Consider the following 21,579-nt stretch of genomic DNA (forward strand, 5'->3'; position numbering starts at 1 on the left):
AATGCGATGGCAATAGTAGTGACATAGGACCCTATTTAGGTTGGTTTGCATATTCTGCTTAAAAGCAGAATCTGCAATCGTTTCTGTAGCATGCTGGGGTCCGTCCAGGATGCTAATTGGCATCCAGCGATGCGATTTCAATTATTTTGCGATCACATCGCTGAAGCAGATACGAAGGATGACCCCCTGCAGACGTAGCTAGGCTGCGTATGCAGGCAATGCACCGCCATTTTTCGGGTTGCAGTGGGTGCGTGTGATGTCACATAGCCGCCCCAAAAAAGCTCTGATCCCCTTTCCCAACCACACCCTGCTACGCCGGCCCCCAATGAAAGTGCAGTCCCTCAGGGATGCGACCGCACTTTGATTGCATGCTCACTGTCAGCGTGGCGCATTTTAGCAATTTTATTGCTAAAATTAAATGCAACCAGAATAATGTCCATAATTGAGTATGAGCCGAAATTCACATTATACAACACAGAATGAGCCGAAATTCACATCATAGAACACAGATTGATCCGAAATTCACATAATAGCACACTGAATGAGCCGAAATTCACATTATAGCACACTGAATGATCCGAAATTCATATTGTAGCACACTGAATGAGCCGAAATTCACATCATAGAACACAGAATGATCCAAAATTCACATTATAGCACACTGAATGATCCGAAATTCACATTGTAGCACTCTGAATGAGCCGAAATTCACATTGTAACACACTGAATGATCCGAAATTCATATTGTAGCACACTGAATGAGCCGAAATTCACATCATAGAACACAGAATGATCCAAAATTCACATTATAGCACACTGAATGATCCGAAATTCACATTGTAGCACTCTGAATGAGCCGAAATTCACATTGTAACACACTGAATGATCCGAAATTCACATTATAGCACACTGAATGAGCCGAAACTCACATTATAGCACACTGAATGAGCCGAAACTCACATTGTTGCACACTGAATGAGCCGAAACTCACATTGTAGCACACTGAATGAGCCGAAATTCACATTGTAGCACACTGAATGAGCCGAAATTCACATTATAGCACACTGAATGAGCCGACATTCACATTGTAGCACACTGAATGAGCCGAAACTCACATTGTAGCACACTGAATGAGCTGACATTCACATTGTAACACACTGAATGATCCGAAATTCACATTGTAGCACTCTGAATGAGCCGAAATTCACATTGTAACACACTGAATGATCCGAAATTCACATTGTAGCACACTGAATGAGCCGAAACTAACATTGTAGCACACTGACTGAGCCAAAATTCACATTAAAGCACACAGTATTATCCAAAATTCAGGGACAGGGAGAGTGACAGCAGGGACAGTGACAGAGGGACAGTGACAGAGGGACAGTGACAGCAGGGACAGTGACAGAGGTGCAGTGACAGAGGGACAGTGACAGCGGTGACAGCAGTGACAGAGGTATAGTGACAGCAGGGACAGTGACAGAGGTATACTGACAGCAGGGACAGTGACAGAGGTGCAGTGACAGAGGGACAGTGACAGCGGTGACAGCAGGGACAGTGACAGAGGTATAGTGACAGCAGGGACAGTGACAGAGGGACAGTGACAGCGGTGACAGCAGTGACAGAGGTATAGTGACAGCAGGGACAGTGACAGAGGTATACTGACAGCAGGGACAGTGACAGAGGTGCAGTGACAGAGGGACAGTGACAGCGGTGACAGCAGGGACAGTGACAGAGGTATAGTGACAGCAGGGACCGTGACAGCAGGGACAGTGACAGAGGTATAGTGACAGCAGGGCCAGTGACAGAGGTATAGTGACAGCAGGGACCGTGACAGCAGGGACAGTGACAGAGGTATAGTGACAGCAGGGACAGTGACAGAGGTATAGTGACAGCAGGGACAGTGAGAGGTATAGTGACAGCAGGGACAGTGACAGAGGTATACTGACAGCAGGGACAGTGACAGAGGTGAAGTGACAGAGGGACAGTGACAGCAGGGACAGTGACAGAGGTATAGTGACAGCAGGGACCGTGACAGCAGGGACAGTGAGAGGTATAGTGACAGCAGGGACAGTGACAGCAGGGACAGTGACTGAAGTATAGTGACAGAGGTACAGTGACAGCAGGGAAAGTGAGTGACAGCAGTGACAGGGACATAGGGAAGCAGGGTAAGTACCTGAGCAGCGGAGGGGGGTGTAGTAGGCGGCCCTAGGCAGCGGAGGAAGTGGGCTGCGGTGTGCAGAACGTGGCCGGCGGCAGTGAGGAGAATGGCAAGCTGCAAGCGGTGCCGGCGCGCAAGATGACGTCATGAGGAGTGACGTACAGCGACCGGCATCCTGGCTGAGGAGACTGTCAGGAACCGCCAGTACGGACCCGGCGGCGGTATTCAGGCAGCGATTTGAGTCAGCAGGGGGATGCGATCATAACAAGAGGACGCCGCGGCACAGTTATGATCGTGCAACCCCCCCCCCCCCTCCCCCTCCGAGCAGGTGCATGTGCGCCGCGGCTGGGTCCGTGCTTTCTGACACATTGTCAGTGTAATGGTAGGAATGCGACAGGTGTGAGGCTCTTGTTTGCTGTCACCCCACTGAAGGGTGACACCCGGGTGCGGGCCGCACCCCCCGCACCCGCCTCATGACGCCACTGCTCCGGGGATCTGGGCGTGACTGTGGCCTGGAGGGACTTCTGTGACATCACGCACAGAGGAGGCTCCGGGGCTCAGAGAGTATGTGGCGCAGGGAGGGCTATGAAAGCCTTCCGCTGCAGCGCTTTCATACACATCTATGCCAGTGGCTGCAGCAGCTTTTGTTCTACCTGCACCACGGCTAGGGAGTGTCGATTGTGGATGCTGGAGTGGGCAGGCGGACTGGCAGCAGGACATAGGACGCGGCAGTAAAATTATTTTTTTCCCTATCTACAGCGCAGAGACGTGCTGCAGATGCAGTGGCATACCCTCCAACTGTACCTTTTTGGCAGGTACAGTAACTTTTTTTTATGGTCTGTACCGATTTTGGCTCTCCAAACTTCCATTGAAAGTTTTGGAAAAGGCCTTTTCGAATTTGTCGCTATTTTTATGTGTAAATTGTTGGAGGGTATGTTGCTGTAGATGCAGTGGGCCTATTTTGGGGTGTTGACCTGGAGCTGCAGCTCAATCAGCCCCATTGTTAATCCTGTTCTGGAAACACACAACAGCCAAAGGGCAGAGCCTCCCATTGGCTGTAACCTGTGTAGGAGGGTGTTTCTCACCCAATCAGCTGTGTGGACTGGGTGTGATAGACCTACTGCTAACCCAATGAGAGTTCCTAGCCACGCCCAGCATTATCCACACAGTCACAAAGTGACAGATCTGGGCTATTATATAGGAGATGTGATTTGGAATGGCCTTTACAGGGTCTGTGTACGGTGAGCCAGCCTTCATGGAGCCTGAGTCTGGTTAGATTCTAAATCAAGTATTACTTTGGTTAATGATGGAGGAAGACTATATCGTCCCAAATCCCATGAAATTAAAGTGAAAACATATAAAAGAAAAACACTGGTCTAAGATAGCCGAGTGTGAAACATATGAAAGAAAAAGGTGGTTGATGGATTTGTTCATAGCCTACAGCAAAAAGGAAGCTTAATTTAATTTAAGGTTTTAATTCCAACAAAGGAAAAAGATTCTTATCTAAACCGTGATCTTATCACAGTCTATATTTTATACAGGGTGATTCAAAAGTCGCAATACACCCTTTTGTTTCAGTAAGGGATGTGTTAGGTGGACTATCTTTTAGGGTATGTTCCGAACATGGACGCCATCTTCAAATTGGCCATCTTGAATCTAAGTCAATTTTTTTAAATGTAAAGGGGTCGTGTAACGTCAATAAACATTACAATTTGCTGAAAAGTTTATTGCTGCAAACAGATTTGAAATAGCAGTTATGGTTCAAAAGTTACAACACTTTTTTGTTGTAGGTAATTGAAGATGGCTTTGACAAAAGAGGAGAGAATTGAGGTCATTTTAATGTCTGGATAATGAAGTTTTCGTGTCATAGCTTCAGATTTTAACATCCAGCACCCAGAAAGACCTCCAATTTCACATAACACTGTCAGGTGCCTAATTTCCAAATTCCGAGAAACTGGGACTGTGGCTGATAAGTCACGTAGTGGTCGTCTGAAAAGTGATACTAACGAGACAACCTCAAAAATGGTTTTGGCATTTTTCGTGAAGAGCCCACAATGCAGCACATGACGTTTGACATCAAAATGACCTCAATTCTCTCCTCTTTTGTCAAAGCCATCTTCAGTTACCTTCAACAAAAAAAGTGTTGTAACTTTTGAACCATAACTGCTATTTCAAATCTGTTTGCAGCAATAAACTTTTCAGCAAATTCTGATGTTGTTTGATAAGTTACTCGATCCCTTTCCATTTGAAAAAAACTGACTTATTCAAGATGGCCGATTTCAAGATGGCCACCATGTTCGGTACATACCCTAAAAGATAGCCAACCTCACCAATACCTTACTGGAGTATTCAGTTTTCCCATTTCCTGTACAGTTTTTGAAACAAAAGGGTGATCATGCGACTTTTGAATCACCCTGTATTAAACATGTAATAGAAGATGTACAGAGTTGTAGTATGAGTGCAGGATAAGGATGTGTCACCTCACATTTTTGAAGACAATCAAGGTTGTTTCAAAAGTATTGTACATTATAGATGCACTGTTTAAATAACTATTTAAAAATGACTCCCTGCTGATATTTCTTACTGTAAATTCCATTTATTCTAGCTAAGACTGTTGAATTTAATATCACTTTATTTTATAGATGTCCATATTATTTACAGATGGGCATAGTATTCATTTTGTAAAACAATATATAGGATATTACATTGAAATTTAATTTTTTTCCATTCATTGAACAGATTGTCACCATCTTCCCCAGCCAACAACATCAGACATGGCAGTTCACTTATTCACAAAGAAGGAATTCTCATCAGTTTATCAGAAGTACATGATCCCAGTCTCCAATAATATCATTGATATAATTTTATCTTACATGAAAGATAAAGTAAGTATAGACTGCTAATGTACATTGGGGGCCATTCCGACCCGTTCGCACGCTGCTAGTTGTTGCAGCGTGCAAATGGGTCGGGTCTGCGCCTGCGTGGCGGCCGCAATGCACACGTGCGTCATTGCCCAGCGACGGCCATCGCTGGGCAACGACCAGAAGACCGAAGAAAGACAGAAGAATGTGATCGCTGGCGTGATCGCAAGAAGATTGACAGCAGGAAGGCGTTCCGGGGCGGCAACTCACCGTTTCCTGGGAGTGGTGAGTGCAACGCAGGCGTATCCAGGCGTTTGGAGGGTGGATGTCTGACGTCAATTCCGGGACCTACATTGCTGGATCGATCGCACAGGGCAAGTAACAGTTACCCTGGTCTACTTCTGCACAAAACTTTTTTTGTTTGCAGCCTTGCTATGCAAAAAAGCCCTCCCCCATAGGCGGCGTCTAGTTGATTGCACGGGCAGCAAAAAGTTGCTACATGCGATCAACTCGGAATGACCCCCATTATTTGGATGCATTCCTCGCTGTGTGCATGAACACTTCTATAATATATGATACATGATTCATTTTATTATTAGTTTGTGTGGGAAAAAATATTTTACTATCACTGAAATTAGCTGTATAATAGATTAGTACAATTCCATCTATATAATATATGCAGACGGAAGATCCGGCACTCTGCTGTGAGGAATAACTCCTTGATGCTTGCTCAGGTGCCCTCCTAATGGTAATGCTCGCCCCAAATACAGCAATGGGGAGAACGTAGCACTCAGAGGCTGTTATAATGTGTAAAAAACAGTGCTTTACTGTCTACGTTTCGGTGTCTACTACCCCATCTTCAGGACGCACATAACCACACAGTGGGGTCATTCTGACCTGATCATTCACTGCAGTTTATCGCAGCGCAGCGTTCAGGTCAGAACAGCTGTCGTTACCTAGCGATCGCCTCTGCCTGATTGACAGGCAGAGGCGGTTGCTGGGTGGGAGGGGGTGGCACGGCGGCGTTTGGACGTTGTTTTGTGGGAGTGGTCCGGACCACGTGGGGGGGGGGGGTCCGCCGTGGCTGCGTGACGTCACACGCAGCCTCTACGACCCAGGGCAGCAACAAGTAACTCCCGCTGTGCGATGCTTTTGTACTTGTGCGGGGGGGGGGGGCTGACATGTGGGGCGGACTGCTGGGCATCCCCTGCCGTATAAGTCCAGTGACCCTGCCGTATAATTACAGTGATCCTGCCATTTAAATCCACTGAACCTGCCGTATAAGTCCAGTGGTCCTGCTGTATAATTACAGTGATACTGGCGTATAAGTCCAGTCCAGTGATACTGCCGTATATGTCCAGCGGTACTGACGTATAATTCCAATGATCCTGCCGTATAATTTCAGTGATCCTGCCATATAAGTCCAGTGATCCTGCCGTATAATTACAGTGGTACTGGCGTATAAGTCCAGTCCAGTGATACTGCCATATATGTCCAGCGGTACTGGCGTATATGTCCAGTGATACTGCCGTATATGTCCAGCGGTACTGCCGTATATGTCCAGTGATCCTGCCGTATAAGTCCAGTGGTCCTGCCGTATAATTACAGTGGTACTGGCGTATAATTCCAGTGATCCTGCCGTATAATTCCAGTGATCCTGCTGTATAATTACTAGAGATGAGCGCCGGAAATTTTTCGGGTTTTGTGTTTTGGTTTTGGGTTCGGTTCCGCGGCCGTGTTTTGGGTTCGACCGCGTTTTGGCAAAACCTCACCGAATTTTTTTGTCGGATTCGGGTGTGTTTTGGATTCGGGTGTTTTTTTCAAAAAACCCTAAAAAACAGCTTAAATCATAGAATTTGGGGGTCATTTTGATCCCAAAGTATTATTAACCTCAAAAACCATAATTTCCACTCATTTTCAGTCTATTCTGAATACCTCACACCTCACAATATTATTTTTAGTCCTAAAATTTGCACCGAGGTCGCTGTGTGAGTAAGATAAGCGACCCTAGTGGCCGACACAAACACCGGGCCCATCTAGGAGTGGCACTGCAGTGTCACGCAGGATGTCCCTTCCAAAAAACCCTCCCCAAACAGCACATGACGCAAAGAAAAAAAGAGGCGCAATGAGGTAGCTGTGTGAGTAAGATAAGCGACCCTAGTGGCCGACACAAACACCGGGCCCATCTAGGAGTGGCACTGCAGTGTCACGCAGGATGTCCCTTCCAAAAAACCCTCCCCAAACAGCACATGACGCAAAGAAAAAAAGAGGCGCAATGAGGTAGCTGACTGTGTGAGTAAGATAAGCGACCCTAGTGGCCGACACAAACACCTGGCCCATCTAGGAGTGGCACTGCAGTGTCACGCAGGATGGCCCTTCCAAAAAACCCTCCCCAAACAGCACATGACGCAAAGAAAAAAAGAGGCGCAATGAGGTAGCTGACTGTGTGAGTAAGATAAGCGACCCTAGTGGCCGACACAAACACCGGGCCCATCTAGGAGTGGCACTGCAGTGTCACGCAGGATGGCCCTTCCAAAAAACCCTCCCCAAACAGCACATGACGCAAAGAAAAAAAGAGGCGCAATGAGGTAGCTGACTGTGTGAGTAAGATAAGCGACCCTAGTGGCCGACACAAACACCGGGCCCATCTAGGAGTGGCACTGCAGTGTCACGCAGGATGGCCCTTCCAAAAAACCCTCCCCAAACAGCACATGACGCAAAGAAAAATAAAAGAAAAAAGAGGTGCAAGATGGAATTGTCCTTGGGCCCTCCCACCCACCCTTATGTTGTATAAACAGGACATGCACACTTTAACCAACCCATCATTTCAGTGACAGGGTCTGCCACACGACTGTGACTGATATGACGGGTTGGTTTGGACCCCCCCCAAAAAAGAAGCAATTAATCTCTCCTTGCACAAACTGGCTCTACAGAGGCAAGATGTCCACCTCATCATCATCCTCCGATATATCACCGTGTACATCCCCCTCCTCACAGATTATCAATTCGTCCCCACTGGAATCCACCATCTCAGCTCCCTGTGTACTTTGTGGAGGCAATTGCTGCTGGTCAATGTCTCCGCGGAGGAATTGATTATAATTCATTTTAATGAACATCATCTTCTCCACATTTTCTGGATGTAACCTCGTACGCCGATTGCTGACAAGGTGAGCGGCGGCACTAAACACTCTTTCGGAGTACACACTTGTGGGAGGGCAACTTAGGTAGAATAAAGCCAGTTTGTGCAAGGGCCTCCAAATTGCCTCTTTTTCCTGCCAGTATAAGTACGGACTGTGTGACGTGCCTACTTGGATGCGGTCACTCATATAATCCTCCACCATTCTTTCAATGTTGAGAGAATCATATGCAGTGACAGTAGACGACATGTCCGTAATCGTTGTCAGGTCCTTCAGTCCGGACCAGATGTCAGCATCAGCAGTCGCTCCAGACTGCCCTGCATCACCGCCAGCGGGTGGGCTCGGAATTCTGAGCCTTTTCCTCGCACCCCCAGTTGTGGGAGAATGTGAAGGAGGAGATGTTGACAGGTCGCGTTCCGCTTGACTTGAAAATTTTGTCACCAGCAGGTCTTTGCACCCCAGCAGACTTGTGTCTGCCGGAAAGAGAGATCCAAGGTAGGTTTTAAATCTAGGATCGAGCACGGTGGCCAAAATGTAGTGCTCTGATTTCAACAGATTGACCACCCGTGAATCCTTGTTAAGCGAATTAAGGGCTGCATCCACAAGTCCCACATGCCTAGCGGAATCGCTCCCTTTTAGCTCCTTCTTCAATGCCTCCAGCTTCTTCTGCAAAAGCCTGATGAGGGGAATGACCTGACTCAGGCTGGCAGTGTCTGAACTGACTTCACGTGTGGCAAGTTCAAAGGGCATCAGAACCTTGCACAACGTTGAAATCATTCTCCACTGCACTTGAGACAGGTGCATTCCACCTCCTATATCGTGCTCAATTGTATAGGCTTGAATGGCCTTTTGCTGCTCCTCCAACCTCTGAAGCATATAGAGGGTTGAATTCCACCTCGTTACCACTTCTTGCTTCAGATGATGGCTGTCACGATCCGGGTATCTGGACGCCATTTCTTACCCATCAGATGCCTCCTAAGGCTGGCTCAGCGCTCCAGGACCGGATCCCATCTGTTATCCTAATGTTCACATCCCTGCATCCTCTCCTGTCTCTCTGAGACGCTGTCACAGTAACGCCTTATTACATCTGGCATGGCGTCAGCCGCGGCCTCCGCTGTGTCCGCGTGGTTGGATGTGCACTTGTCAGCCTGGCGTCTCCTGTCTCCAGTGGCCGGCGCCGCCATTACTGTTTTCATTACCACATGGATTACAAACCAAACTTCCCTCCAAGTGTCTGCATGGGCGCAGCCATCTTGGATTCTGTCAGCTGATCATTTCCTCCAATCTGTTGTCAGTATTGTTAATCTGCATAATTGCCTAGCCAATCCCTTCCTTGCTGCAGGTATAAATACACTGTGCCTGAGCATGGAAGGCGTCAGTGCTTTGGTTGTCAAACCTAGTTCCTGTTTGTCTCTCTCCTGTGATTGTCTTCCAGGTTCCAGCTCCTGTCTCAAGACTTCCACCATAGAGACCCGCACCAGCATTCCACCTGCGGTGTAGCCTGACTCTCCAATCCATTGTGGATTCATCTGTTTCCAGCTACAACATTACCTGCTTCCAGCTCAGCTTCCAGCAGAGTACAGCTTCCCTTAAAGGGCCGGTGTCCTTTCTACACTTTACCACTCTCCACCGGTATTATTATTTCTCCGCTCTCAAGTTCTACATTTCAGTTCATATTTCATCGCTCCCAAGTTCATTTATTATTTAACTGGTTCCAGCCAGTATCCACTCCGTGCTAACAACAGTCTGGTTCCAGCCAGTATCCACAGCAGCTGTTTTACCTTCAGCAACCCAGCTTTTCCTGGAACACCAGCTGGCACAATCCTGGGTTATCTCCATTGCTACAGTCGGGCCTGGTAAGGACTTTCCATCTAGAAGATCATAAGAACTATCTCACACTACCAGTGCCCTGTGGCTCCTGCCATCCTGTAGTACCCAGGAACTGTATTTATTATTTGCTGACTTTTACGTTTTCTTTTACTGCTGCTGTGTTGCGGAGTTGTCATAATAAACATCATTGACTTTTATCTAAGTTGTCGTGGTCACGCCTTCGGGCAGTTATTATTCATGTTACTTACATGTCCATGGGTCTGATACAACCTCCCAGGTTCCGGTACATCTCAGCCCCTACAACTGAGGCTGCCTCCCGTCAGCTCAGGCCCTCAGTTGTGACAGTAAGCACTGACCTAATGAATCCAGCCGGAGACCAGGATCAAGCGGCCAGGCCGATGCAAGAACTGGCAGCCCGACTAGAACATCAGGAGGCTGCACAGGGCCACATCATCCGCTGTCTCCAGGATCTCTCTACTCGGCTGGATGGGATTCAGACAACTCTCCGTGGATCAGGCGCATCTGGTGCGTCAACCACAGTGACTCCAGCTATAACCCCACCCACCTTACCCATTTCTGCTCCACGTCTTCATCTTCCAACGCCAGCAAAATTTGATGGATCTCCAAGATTCTGCAGGGGATTTCTCAACCAGTGTGAGATTCAGTTTGAGCTACAACCTGGCAATTTTCCCAGTGACCGTACAAAAATTGCCTACATCATCTCTCTTCTCAGTGGCTCCGCCCTTGACTGGGCATCACCGTTATGGGAGAGGTCCGACACCCTGCTATCTTCTTACACTGCATTCGTGTCAACATTCAGGCGCATCTTCGACGAGCCAGGCCGGGTAACCTCAGCTTCATCCGAGATTCTCCGTTTACGCCAGGGGTCACGTACTGTAGGACAATATCTGATACAGTTCCAGATCCTGGCATCCGAACTGGCATGGAACGACGAGGCCCTGTATGCTGCATTCTGGCATGGCTTATCTGAGCTTATTAAAGATGAGTTAGCTACCAGAGACTTACCTTCTAAGTTAGATGAGCTAATCTCACTCTGCACGAAAGTTGATTTACGTTTCAGAGAGAGAGCAACTGAGCGTGGAAGATCATCTGCTCCAAAATCTTCTGCTCCTCCTCCTCGTCAACTGTCACCATCTAAAGATGAGCCCATGCAAATTGGCCGTTCCCGTTTAACTCCTGCTGAGCGCCGAAGACGTCTCTCTGAGTCTCTTTGTCTTTACTGTGCAGCTCCGTCTCACACCATCAATGCCTGTCCCGAACGTCCGGGAAAACTCCAAACCCTAGCTCGCCAAGGAGAGGGCCGGCTAGGAGTAATGATCTCCTCTCCATCTCCTCATGATTGTAATCTCCCAGTCTCGCTTCAAGTTGCTCAACGTTATCGGAACGTCATTGCTCTCCTTGATTCCGGAGCAGCTGGGAACTTTATTACTGAAGCCTATGTTAAACGGTGGTCCCTACCCACCGAGAGACTTCCTTCCTCCTTTTCCTTAACTGCCGTGGATGGCAGTAAAATTTTTGATACTGTTATTGCTCTAAGGACTCTACCAGTTCGTCTGAGAGTGGGAGTTCTTCATTCCGAACTTATTTCACTTTTAGTGATTCCAAGAGCCACACATCCTGTGGTCCTGGGCCTTCCATGGCTCCGTCTTCACAATCCTACAATTGATTGGACGACTACGCAAATCCTGGCATGGGGTTCCTCCTGTGCAGAGACATGTTTGTTTAAAGTATTGCCTGTCTGTTCTTCCTCCCCCAGGTCGTCTGATGTTCCACCTCCTCCATATCAAGATTTCACGGATGTGTTCAGTAAAGCTTCTGCTGATATCCTTCCTCCTCATAGAGAATGGGACTGCCCGATTGATCTCGTTCCAGGGAAGGTTCCACCTCGAGGCCGAACTTATCCGTTGTCTCTGCCTGAGACGCATTCTATGGAGGAATACATTAAAGAGAACCTAGCAAAGGGGTTCATTCGACCTTCTTCTTCCCCAGCCGGCGCAGGCTTCTTTTTTGTAAAAAAGAAAGATGGTGGTCTGCGGCCGTGCATCGACTACAGAGGTTTGAACGACATTACCATCAAGAACCGTTATCCTTTACCCCTGATTACTGAGCTCTTTGACAGAGTTAGCGGAGCTACCATCTTTACAAAGCTGGACTTGCGAGGTGCATACAATCTCATCCGGATCCGTGAGGGTGACGAGTGGAAGACCGCCTTTAACACCCGTGACGGACATTATGAGTACCTCGTCATGCCCTTCGGATTGAGCAATGCTCCAGCTGTCTTCCAGCATTTTGTCAATGAGATTTTCAGAGACATTCTATACCGTCATGTCGTGGTCTATCTAGACGATATCCTCATTTTTGCCAACGATTTAGAGGAACATCGTTTTTGGGTTAAAGAGGTTCTGTCCCGTCTCCGTGTCAATCATCTCTATTGCAAATTAGAAAAATGCGTCTTTGAAGTCAAGTCCATTCCGTTTCTAGGGTACATTGTGTCCGGTTCCGGACTAGAGATGGATCCTGAGAAACTACAAGCAATTCAGAATTGGCCGGTACCCTTAACCCTCAAAGGGGTCCAGAGGTTCTTAGGGTTCGCCAATTATTACCGAAAGTTTATACGAGACTTTTCCACCATTGTGGCGCCTATTACTGCTTTCACCAAGAAGGGTGCTAACCCGTCCAAGTGGTCTGAAGAAGCCATGCAAGCTTTTCATCTTTTAAAACAGAGGTTCATCTCTGCGCCTGTCCTGAAACAGCCTGACATCGACTCTCCTTTCATCCTAGAGGTGGATGCCTCCTCCGTTGGAGTAGGAGCGGTGTTATCTCAGAGGGCTAAAGATGGCCATTTACATCCTTGCAGTTTCTTCTCCCGGAAGTTCTCCCCAGCTGAGCGCAACTATGCCATTGGCGACCGGGAGTTGCTAGCCATCAAGCTCGCTCTAGAAGAGTGGAGGTATCTGTTGGAGGGAGCTTCTCATTTAATCACCATACTTACAGACCACAAGAACCTTTTATATCTGAAGGGCGCACAATGTCTCAACCCTCGTCAGGCCAGATGGGCACTTTTCTTTTCCAGGTTCGACTTTAAACTCCAGTTCTGTCCGGGCTCTCAGAATCGCAAGGCCGATGCCCTTTCCCGCTCATGGGAGCAAGAAAATGAGTCAGAGTCTTCAGACAAGCATCCTATTATAAATCCGTTGGCATTCTCCTCGGTAGGGATGGACTCTACGCCCCCATCAGGGAAAAGTTTTGTGAAGCCGATGCTAAGGAAGAAGCTCATGCATTGGGCCCATGCTTCCCGTTTTGCCGGACATACAGGTATCCAAAAAACCCTGGAGTTTATCTCTAGGTCCTATTGGTGGCCAACTCTGAAAAAGGACGTCTTGGAGTTTATTGCATCTTGCCCAAAGTGTGCCCAACATAAAGTATCCCGCCAGTCGCCTGCGGGGCAACTGGTTCCACTATCCGTTCCCCGTCGACCATGGACCCACTTGTCGATGGATTTCATTACAGACTTACCCATGTGCAACAAGTTCAATACCATCTGGGTGGTAGTTGACCGGTTCACCAAGATGGCACACTTCATTCCTCTCACCGGTCTTCCGTCAGCTTCCAAGTTGGCTCAAGTATTCATACAAGAGATCTTCCGACTCCACGGTCTTCCTGAAGAAATTATCTCAGATCGAGGAGTTCAATTCACAGCCAAATTCTGGCGAAGTTTATGTCAAGTCCTCCAAGTCAAGCTAAAGTTTTCCACGGCTTACCATCCTCAGACCAATGGTCAAACCGAGAGGGTGAATCAGGACTTGGAGGCCTTCCTCCGCATCTATGTGTCCTCCTCTCAAGATGACTGGGTTCAATTACTTCCCTGGGCCGAGTTCTGTCATAACAACCAGTATCATTCTTCATCTGCTTCAACACCATTCTTCACTAACTTTGGATTCCACCCTAAAGTTCCTGAGTTCCAACCGCTTCCAGCAACTTCTGTTCCCGCAGTGGATATCACCTTGCATCAGTTTGCCAATATCTGGAAGAGCGTACGATCAGCTCTGCTCAAGGCATCGTTCAGGTACAAGAAGTTTGCGGATAAGAAGCGTCGAGCAGTTCCTGCTCTCAAGGTGGGTGATCGGGTATGGTTATCCACGAAGAATTTGAGGTTAAGAGTTCCCAGTATGAAGTTTGCACCTCGCTATATCGGTCCTTTCAAGATTGAACAAGTCATCAATCCTGTTGCTTACAGACTCCAGTTGCCTCCCTTCTTAAAAATACCCAGGACATTCCATGTTTCCCTGTTGAAACCGCTGATCTTGAATCGGTTTCATTCCTCACTTCCTCCAACTCCGAAAGTCCAAACTCAACGAGGCGTTGAGTATGAAGTGGCCAAGATCCTGGACTCACGTCACCGTTACGGTCAACTACAATATCTTATTGACTGGAAGGGTTATGGTCCTGAGGAACGTTCATGGACCAATGCTTCTGATGTCCATGCTCCTGCCTTGGTCCGGAGATTCCATTCCAAGTTTCCTCAAAAGCCAAAGAAGTGTCCTGGGGCCACTCCTAAAGGGGGGGGTGCTGTCACGATCCGGGTATCTGGACGCCATTTCTTACCCATCAGATGCCTCCTAAGGCTGGCTCAGCGCTCCAGGACCGGATCCCATCTGTTATCCTAATGTTCACATCCCTGCATCCTCTCCTGTCTCTCTGAGACGCTGTCACAGTAACGCCTTATTACATCTGGCATGGCGTCTCCCGCGGCCTCCGCCGCCGTCCCTGAGCTTCTGCATGCAGAGTGTCAGAGTGGCGATTACGTCAGCCGCGGCCTCCGCTGTGTCCGCGTGGTTGGATGTGCACTTGTCAGCCTGGCGTCTCCTGTCTCCAGTGGCCGGCGCCGCCATTACTGTTTTCATTACCACATGGATTACAAACCAAACTTCCCTCCAAGTGTCTGCATGGGCGCAGCCATCTTGGATTCTGTCAGCTGATCATTTCCTCCAATCTGTTGTCAGTATTGTTAATCTGCATAATTGCCTAGCCAATCCCTTCCTTGCTGCAGGTATAAATACACTGTGCCTGAGCAAGGAAGGCGTCAGTGCTTTGGTTGTCAAACCTAGTTCCTGTTTGTCTCTCTCCTGTGATTGTCTTCCAGGTTCCAGCTCCTGTCTCAAGACTTCCACCATAGAGACCCGCACCAGCATTCCACCTGCGGTGTAGCCTGACTCTCCAATCCATTGTGGATTCATCTGTTTCCAGCTACAACATTACCTGCTTCCAGCTCAGCTTCCAGCAGAGTACAGCTTCCCTTAAAGGGCCGGTGTCCTTTCTACACTTTACCACTCTCCACCGGTATTATTATTTCTCCGCTCTCAAGTTCTACATTTCAGTTCATATTTCATCGCTCCCAAGTTCATTTATTATTTAACTGGTTCCAGCCAGTATCCACTCCGTGCTAACAACAGTCTGGTTCCAGCCAGTATCCACAGCAGCTGTTTTACCTTCAGCAACCCAGCTTTTCCTGGAACACCAGCTGGCACAATCCTGGGTTATCTCCATTGCTACAGTCGGGCCTGGTAAGGACTTTCCATCTAGAAGATCATAAGAACTATCTCACACTACCAGTGCCCTGTGGCTCCTGCCATCCTGTAGTACCCAGGAACTGTATTTATTATTTGCTGACTTTTACGTTTTCTTTTACTGCTGCTGTGTTGCGGAGTTGTCATAATAAACATCATTGACTTTTATCTAAGTTGTCGTGGTCACGCCTTCGGGCAGTTATTATTCATGTTACTTACATGTCCAGGGGTCTGATACAACCTCCCAGGTTCCGGTACATCTCAGCCCCTACAACTGAGGCTGCCTCCCGTCAGCTCAGGCCCTCAGTTGTGACAATGGCAGGGCAGGTTCAGTAGTTTTTGGTGGTGCTCCAGTCTTCTGTACGTGGTGCCTGTACGCCGAAAGTGTCCCGCAATTCTTCTGGCCACCGACAGCATCTCTTGCACGCCCCTGTCGTTTTTTTAAAAATTCTGCACCACCAAATTCAAGGTATGTGCAAAACATGGGACGTGCTGGAATTTGCCCATATTTAATGCACACACAATATTGCTGGCGTTGTCCGATGCCACAAATCCACAGGAGAGTCCAATTGGGGTAAGCCATTCTGCGATGATCTTCCTCAGTTGCCGTAAGAGGTTTTTAGCTGTGTGCGTATTCTGGAAACCGGTGATACAAAGCGTAGCCTGCCTAGGAAAGAGTTGGCGTTTGCGAGATGCTGCTACTGGTGCCGCCGCTGCTGTTCTTGCGGCGGGAGTCCATACATCTACCCAGTGGGCTGTCACAGTCATATAGTCCTGACCCTGCCCTGCTCCACTTGTCCACATGTCCGTGGTTAAGTGGACATTGGGTACAGCTGCATTTTTTAGGACACTGGTGACTCTTTTTCTGAGGTCTGTGTACATTTTTGGTATCGCCTGCCTAGAGAAATGGAACCTAGATGGTATTTGGTACCGGGGACACAGTACCTCCAACAAGTCTCTAGTTGGCTCTGCAGTAATGATGGATACCGGAACCACGTTTCTCACCACCCAGGATGCCAAGGCCTCAGTTATCCGCTTTGCAGCAGGATGACTGCTGTGATATTTCATCTTCCTCGCAAAGGACTGTTGGACAGTCAATTGCTTGGTGGAAGTAGTAAAAGTGGGCTTACGAGTACGACTTCACCTCTGGGATGACCATCGACTCCCAGCAGCAACAACAGCAGCGCCAGCAGGAGTAGGCGTTACACGCAAGGATGCATCGGAGGAATCCCAGGCAGGAGAGGACTCGTCAGAATTGCCAGTGACATGGCCTGCAGGACTATTGGCATTCCTGGGGAAGGAGGAAATTGACACTGAGGGAGTTGGTGGGGTGGTTTGCGTGAGCTTGGTTACAAGAGGAAGGGATTTACTGGTCAGTGGACTGCTTCCGCTGTCGCCCAAAGTTTTTGAACTTGTCACTGACTTATTATGAATGCGCTGCAGGTGACGTATAAGGGAGGATGTTCCGAGGTGGTTAACGTCCTTACCCCTACTTATTACAGCTTGACAAAGGGAACACACGGCTTGACAAATGTTGTCCGCATTTCTGGTGAAATACTTCCACACCGAAGAGCTGATTTTTTGGGTATTTTCACCAGGCATGTCAACGGCCATATTCCTCCCATGGACAACAGGTGTCTCCCCGGGTGCCTGACTTAAACAAACCACCTCACCATCAGAATCCTCCTGGTCAATTTCCTCCCCAGCGCCAGCAACACCCATATCCTCCTCATCCTGGTGTACTTCAACACTGACATCTTCAATCTGACTATCAGGAACTGGACTGCGGGTGCTCCTTCCAGCACTTGCAGGGGGCGTGCAAATGGTGGAAGGCGCATGCTCTTCACGTCCAGTGTTGGGAAGGTCAGGCATCGCAACCGACACAATTGGACTCTCCTTGTGGATTTGGGATTTCGAAGAACGCACAGTTCTTTGCGGTGCTTTTGCCAGCTTGAGTCTTTTCAGTTTTCTAGCGAGAGGCTGAATGCTTCCATCCTCATGTGAAGCTGAACCACTAGCCATGAACATAGGCCAGGGCCTCAGCCGTTCCTTGCCACTCCGTGTGGTAAATGGCATATTGGCAAGTTTACGCTTCTCCTCCGACAATTTTATTTTAGGTTTTGGAGTCCTTTTTTTACTGATATTTGGTGTTTTGGATTTGACATGCTCTGTACTATGACATTGGGCATCGGCCTTGGCAGACGACGTTGCTGGCATTTCATCGTCTCGGCCATGACTAGTGGCAGCAGCTTCAGCACGAGGTGGAAGTGGATCTTGATCTTTCCCTAATTTTGGAACCTCAACATTTTTGTTCTCCATATTTTATTAGGCACAACTAAAAGGCACCTCAGGTAAACAATGGAGATGGATGGATACTAGTATACAATTATGGATGGACTGCCGAGTGCCGACACAGAGGTAGCTACAGCCGTGGACTATTGTACTGTACTGTGTCTGCTGCTAATATAGACTGGATGATAATGAGATGTAGTATGTATGTATAAAGAAGAAAGAAAAAAAAACCACGGGTAGGTGGTATACAATTATGGACGGACTGCCGAGTGCCGACACAGAGGTAGCTACAGCCGTGGACTACCGTACTGTACTGTGTCTGCTGCTAATATAGACTGGATGATAATGAGATGTAGTATGTATAAAGAAGAAAGAAAAAAAAACCACGGGTAGGTGGTATACAATTATGGATGGACTGCCGAGTGCCGACACAGAGGTAGCTACAGCCGTGGACTACCGTACTGTGTCTGCTGCTAATATAGACTGGATGATAATGAGATGTAGTATGTATAAAGAAGAAAGAAAAAAAAAACCACGGGTAGGTGGTATACAACTATGGACGGACTGCCGAGTGCCGACACAGAGGTAGCTACAGCCGTGGACTACCGTACTGTGTCTGCTGCTAATATAGACTGGATGATAATGAGATGTAGTATGTATAAAGAAGAAAGAAAAAAAAACCACGGGTAGGTGGTATACAATTATGGTTGGACTGCCGAGTGCCGACACAGAGGTAGCTACAGCCGTGGACTACCGTACTGTGTCTGCTGCTAATATAGACTGGATGATAATGAGATGTAGTATGTATAAAGAAGAAAGAAAAAAAAACCACGGGTAGGTGGTATACAATTATGGACGGACTGCCGAGTGCCGACACAGAGGTAGCTACAGCCGTGGACTACCGTACTGTACTGTGTCTGCTGCTAATATAGACTGGATGATAATGAGATGTAGTATGTATAAAGAAGAAAGAAAAAAAAACCACGGGTAGGTGGTATACAATTATGGATGGACTGCCGAGTGCCGACACAGAGGTAGCTACAGCCGTGGACTACCGTACTGTACTGTGTCTGCTGCTAATATAGACTGGATGATAATGAGATGTAGTATGTATAAAGAAGAAAGAAAAAAAAACCACGGGTAGGTGGTATACAATTATGGATGGACTGCCGAGTGCCGACACAGAGGTAGCTACAGCCGTGGACTACCGTACTGTGTCTGCTGCTAATATAGACTGGTTGATAATGAGATGTAGTATGTATAAAGAAGAAAAAAAAAAACACGGGTAGGTGGTATACAATTATGGACGGACTGCCGAGTGCCGACACAGAGGTAGCTACAGCCGTGGACTACCGTACTGTACTGTGTCTGCTGCTAATATAGACTGGATGATAATGAGATGTAGTATGTATAAAGAAGAAAGAAAAAAAAACCACGGGTAGGTGGTATACAATTATGGATGGACTGCCGAGTGCCGACACAGAGGTAGCTACAGCCGTGAACTACCGTACTGTGTCTGCTGCGACTGGATGATAAATAATGATATAAAAAATATATATATATCACTACTGCAGCCGGACAGGTATATATTATATAATGACGGACCTGCTGGACACTGTCTGTCAGCAGAATGAGTTTTTTATTTTATAGAATAAAAAAACACCACACAAGTCACACGACGTGTGTTTAACTTTTACAGGCAGACATTCACAATACAATATAGTATACTATATACTGGTGGTCAGGTCACTGGTCAGTCACACTGGCAGTGGCACTCCTGCAGAAAAAAAGTGTGCACTGTTTAATTTTAATATGTACTCCTGGCTCCTGCTATAACCTAACTGCTCCCCAGTCTCCCCCACAATTAAGCTGTGTGAGCACAGTCAGATATTATACATAGATGATGCAGCAGCACACTGGGCTGAGCACAGATATGGTATGTGACTGAGTCACTGTGTATCGTTTTTTCAGGCAGAGAACGGATTATATTAAATAATATAAAACTGCACTGGTGGTCACTGGTCAGTCACTAGTATAACTAACTAATACTATCAGCAAAATTCTGCACTCTCTGTCTGAGTACTCCTCCTAAGCTCCAGTAAATGAAGTGTCACTGTCTCACTCTGTCACTAGTATAACTAACTAATACTATCAGCAAAATTCTGCACTCTCTGTCTGAGTACTCCTCCTAAGCTCCAGTAAATGAAGTGTCACTGTCTCACTCTCACTCTCCTATCTATTTCTTCTCTAAAAACGGAGAGGACGCCAGCCACGTCCTCTCCCTATGAATCTCAATGCACGTGTAAAATGGCGGCGACGCGCGGCTCCTTATATAGAATCCGAGTCTCGCGATAGAATCCGAGCCTCGCGAGAATCCGACAGCGTCATGATGACGTTCGGGCGCGCTCGGGTTAACCGAGCAAGGCGGGAAGATCCGAGTCGCTCGGATCCGTGTAAAAAAAGCTGAAGTTCGGGCGGGTTCGGATTCCGAGGAACCGAACCCGCTCATCTCTAATAATTACGGTGATCCTGCCATATAATTACAGTGATCCTGCCATATAATTACAGTGATCCTGCTGTATAAGTCCATTGATCCTGCTGTATAACTACAGTGGTACTGGCGTATAAGTACAGTCTAGTGATACTGACGTATATGTCCAATGATACTGCCGTATATATGTCCGTTGATACGACATATATGTCCAGCAGTACTGCCGTTTATGTCCAGTGGTACTGCCATATATGTCCAATGGTACTGCCGTATATGTCCAGCGGTACTGCCGTATAAATCCAGTGATTCTGCCGTATAATTACATTGATCCTGCCGTATAATTACAGTGGTACTGGCGTGTAAGTCCAGTGATCCTGCCGTATAATTACAGTGGAACTGGCGTATAAGTCCAGTCCAGTGATACTGCTATATATGTCCAGCGGTACTGCCGTATATATCCAGTGATACTGCCGTATATATATATATATATATATATATACCCTGTTGCAAAGCGGATTACTGAGGCCATAACAACTATGCTGGTGTTAGACGTGGGTCCGGTATCCGCCATTAGTGCAGTGGGACTGCAGTGCCAACTCTAGATGGGCCAGGTGTTTGTGCCGCACACTTGTGTCGCTTAGCTTAGTCATACAGCCACCTCATTGCCCTCTTTTACTTTTTACTTCTCCGCATGATGTGCTGTTTGGGTACTATTTTCTTTTAAGTGCCATTCTGTCTGACACTGCAGTGCCACTCCTAGATGGGCCAATTGTTTGTGTCGCTTAGCTTAGTCATATAGCTACCTCATTGCACCTCTTTTTCATCTTTACATGATGTGCTGTTTGGGGCCTATTTTTTTAATCTGCCCTCCTGTCTGACACTGCAGTGCCACTCCTAGATGGGCCAGGTGCTTGTGCCGCACACTTGAGTCGCTTAGCTTAGTCATACAGCCACCTCGGTACAACCTTTTGGCCTAAAAACAATATTGTGAGGTGTGAGGTGTTCAGAATAGACTGGAAATTAGTAGGGATGTGCACTTGAAATTTTTCGGGTTTTGTGTTTTGGTTTTGGGTTCGGTTCCGCGGCCGTGTTTTGGGTTCGACCGCGTTTTGGCAAAACCTCACCGAATTTTTTTTGTCGGATTCGGGTGTGTTTTGGATTCGGGTGTTTTTTTCAAAAAACCCTAAAAAACAGCTTAAATCATAGAATTTGGGGGTCA

General features: G+C 47.4%; 1 protein-coding gene across 4 annotated transcripts in view; it reads left to right on the plus strand.

Annotated features, from left to right (window-relative positions):
• LOC134943360 (uncharacterized) overlaps positions 1 to 21,579 on the plus strand; it is a 110,146-nt gene that overhangs the window by 52,241 nt on the left and 36,326 nt on the right. For all 4 annotated transcript variants that reach the window (XM_063932248.1, XM_063932250.1, XM_063932249.1 and 1 more), the window contains one exon: positions 4,901 to 5,046. In XM_063932248.1, the coding sequence (XP_063788318.1) occupies positions 4,936 to 5,046 (111 nt within the window). In that variant the 5' untranslated portion in view covers positions 4,901 to 4,935. The remainder of the gene's footprint in view (positions 1 to 4,900; positions 5,047 to 21,579) is intronic.

The sequence above is a fragment of the Pseudophryne corroboree genome, chromosome 7, assembly GCF_028390025.1.
Source record: "Pseudophryne corroboree isolate aPseCor3 chromosome 7, aPseCor3.hap2, whole genome shotgun sequence".
NCBI lineage: Eukaryota > Metazoa > Chordata > Amphibia > Anura > Myobatrachidae > Pseudophryne > Pseudophryne corroboree.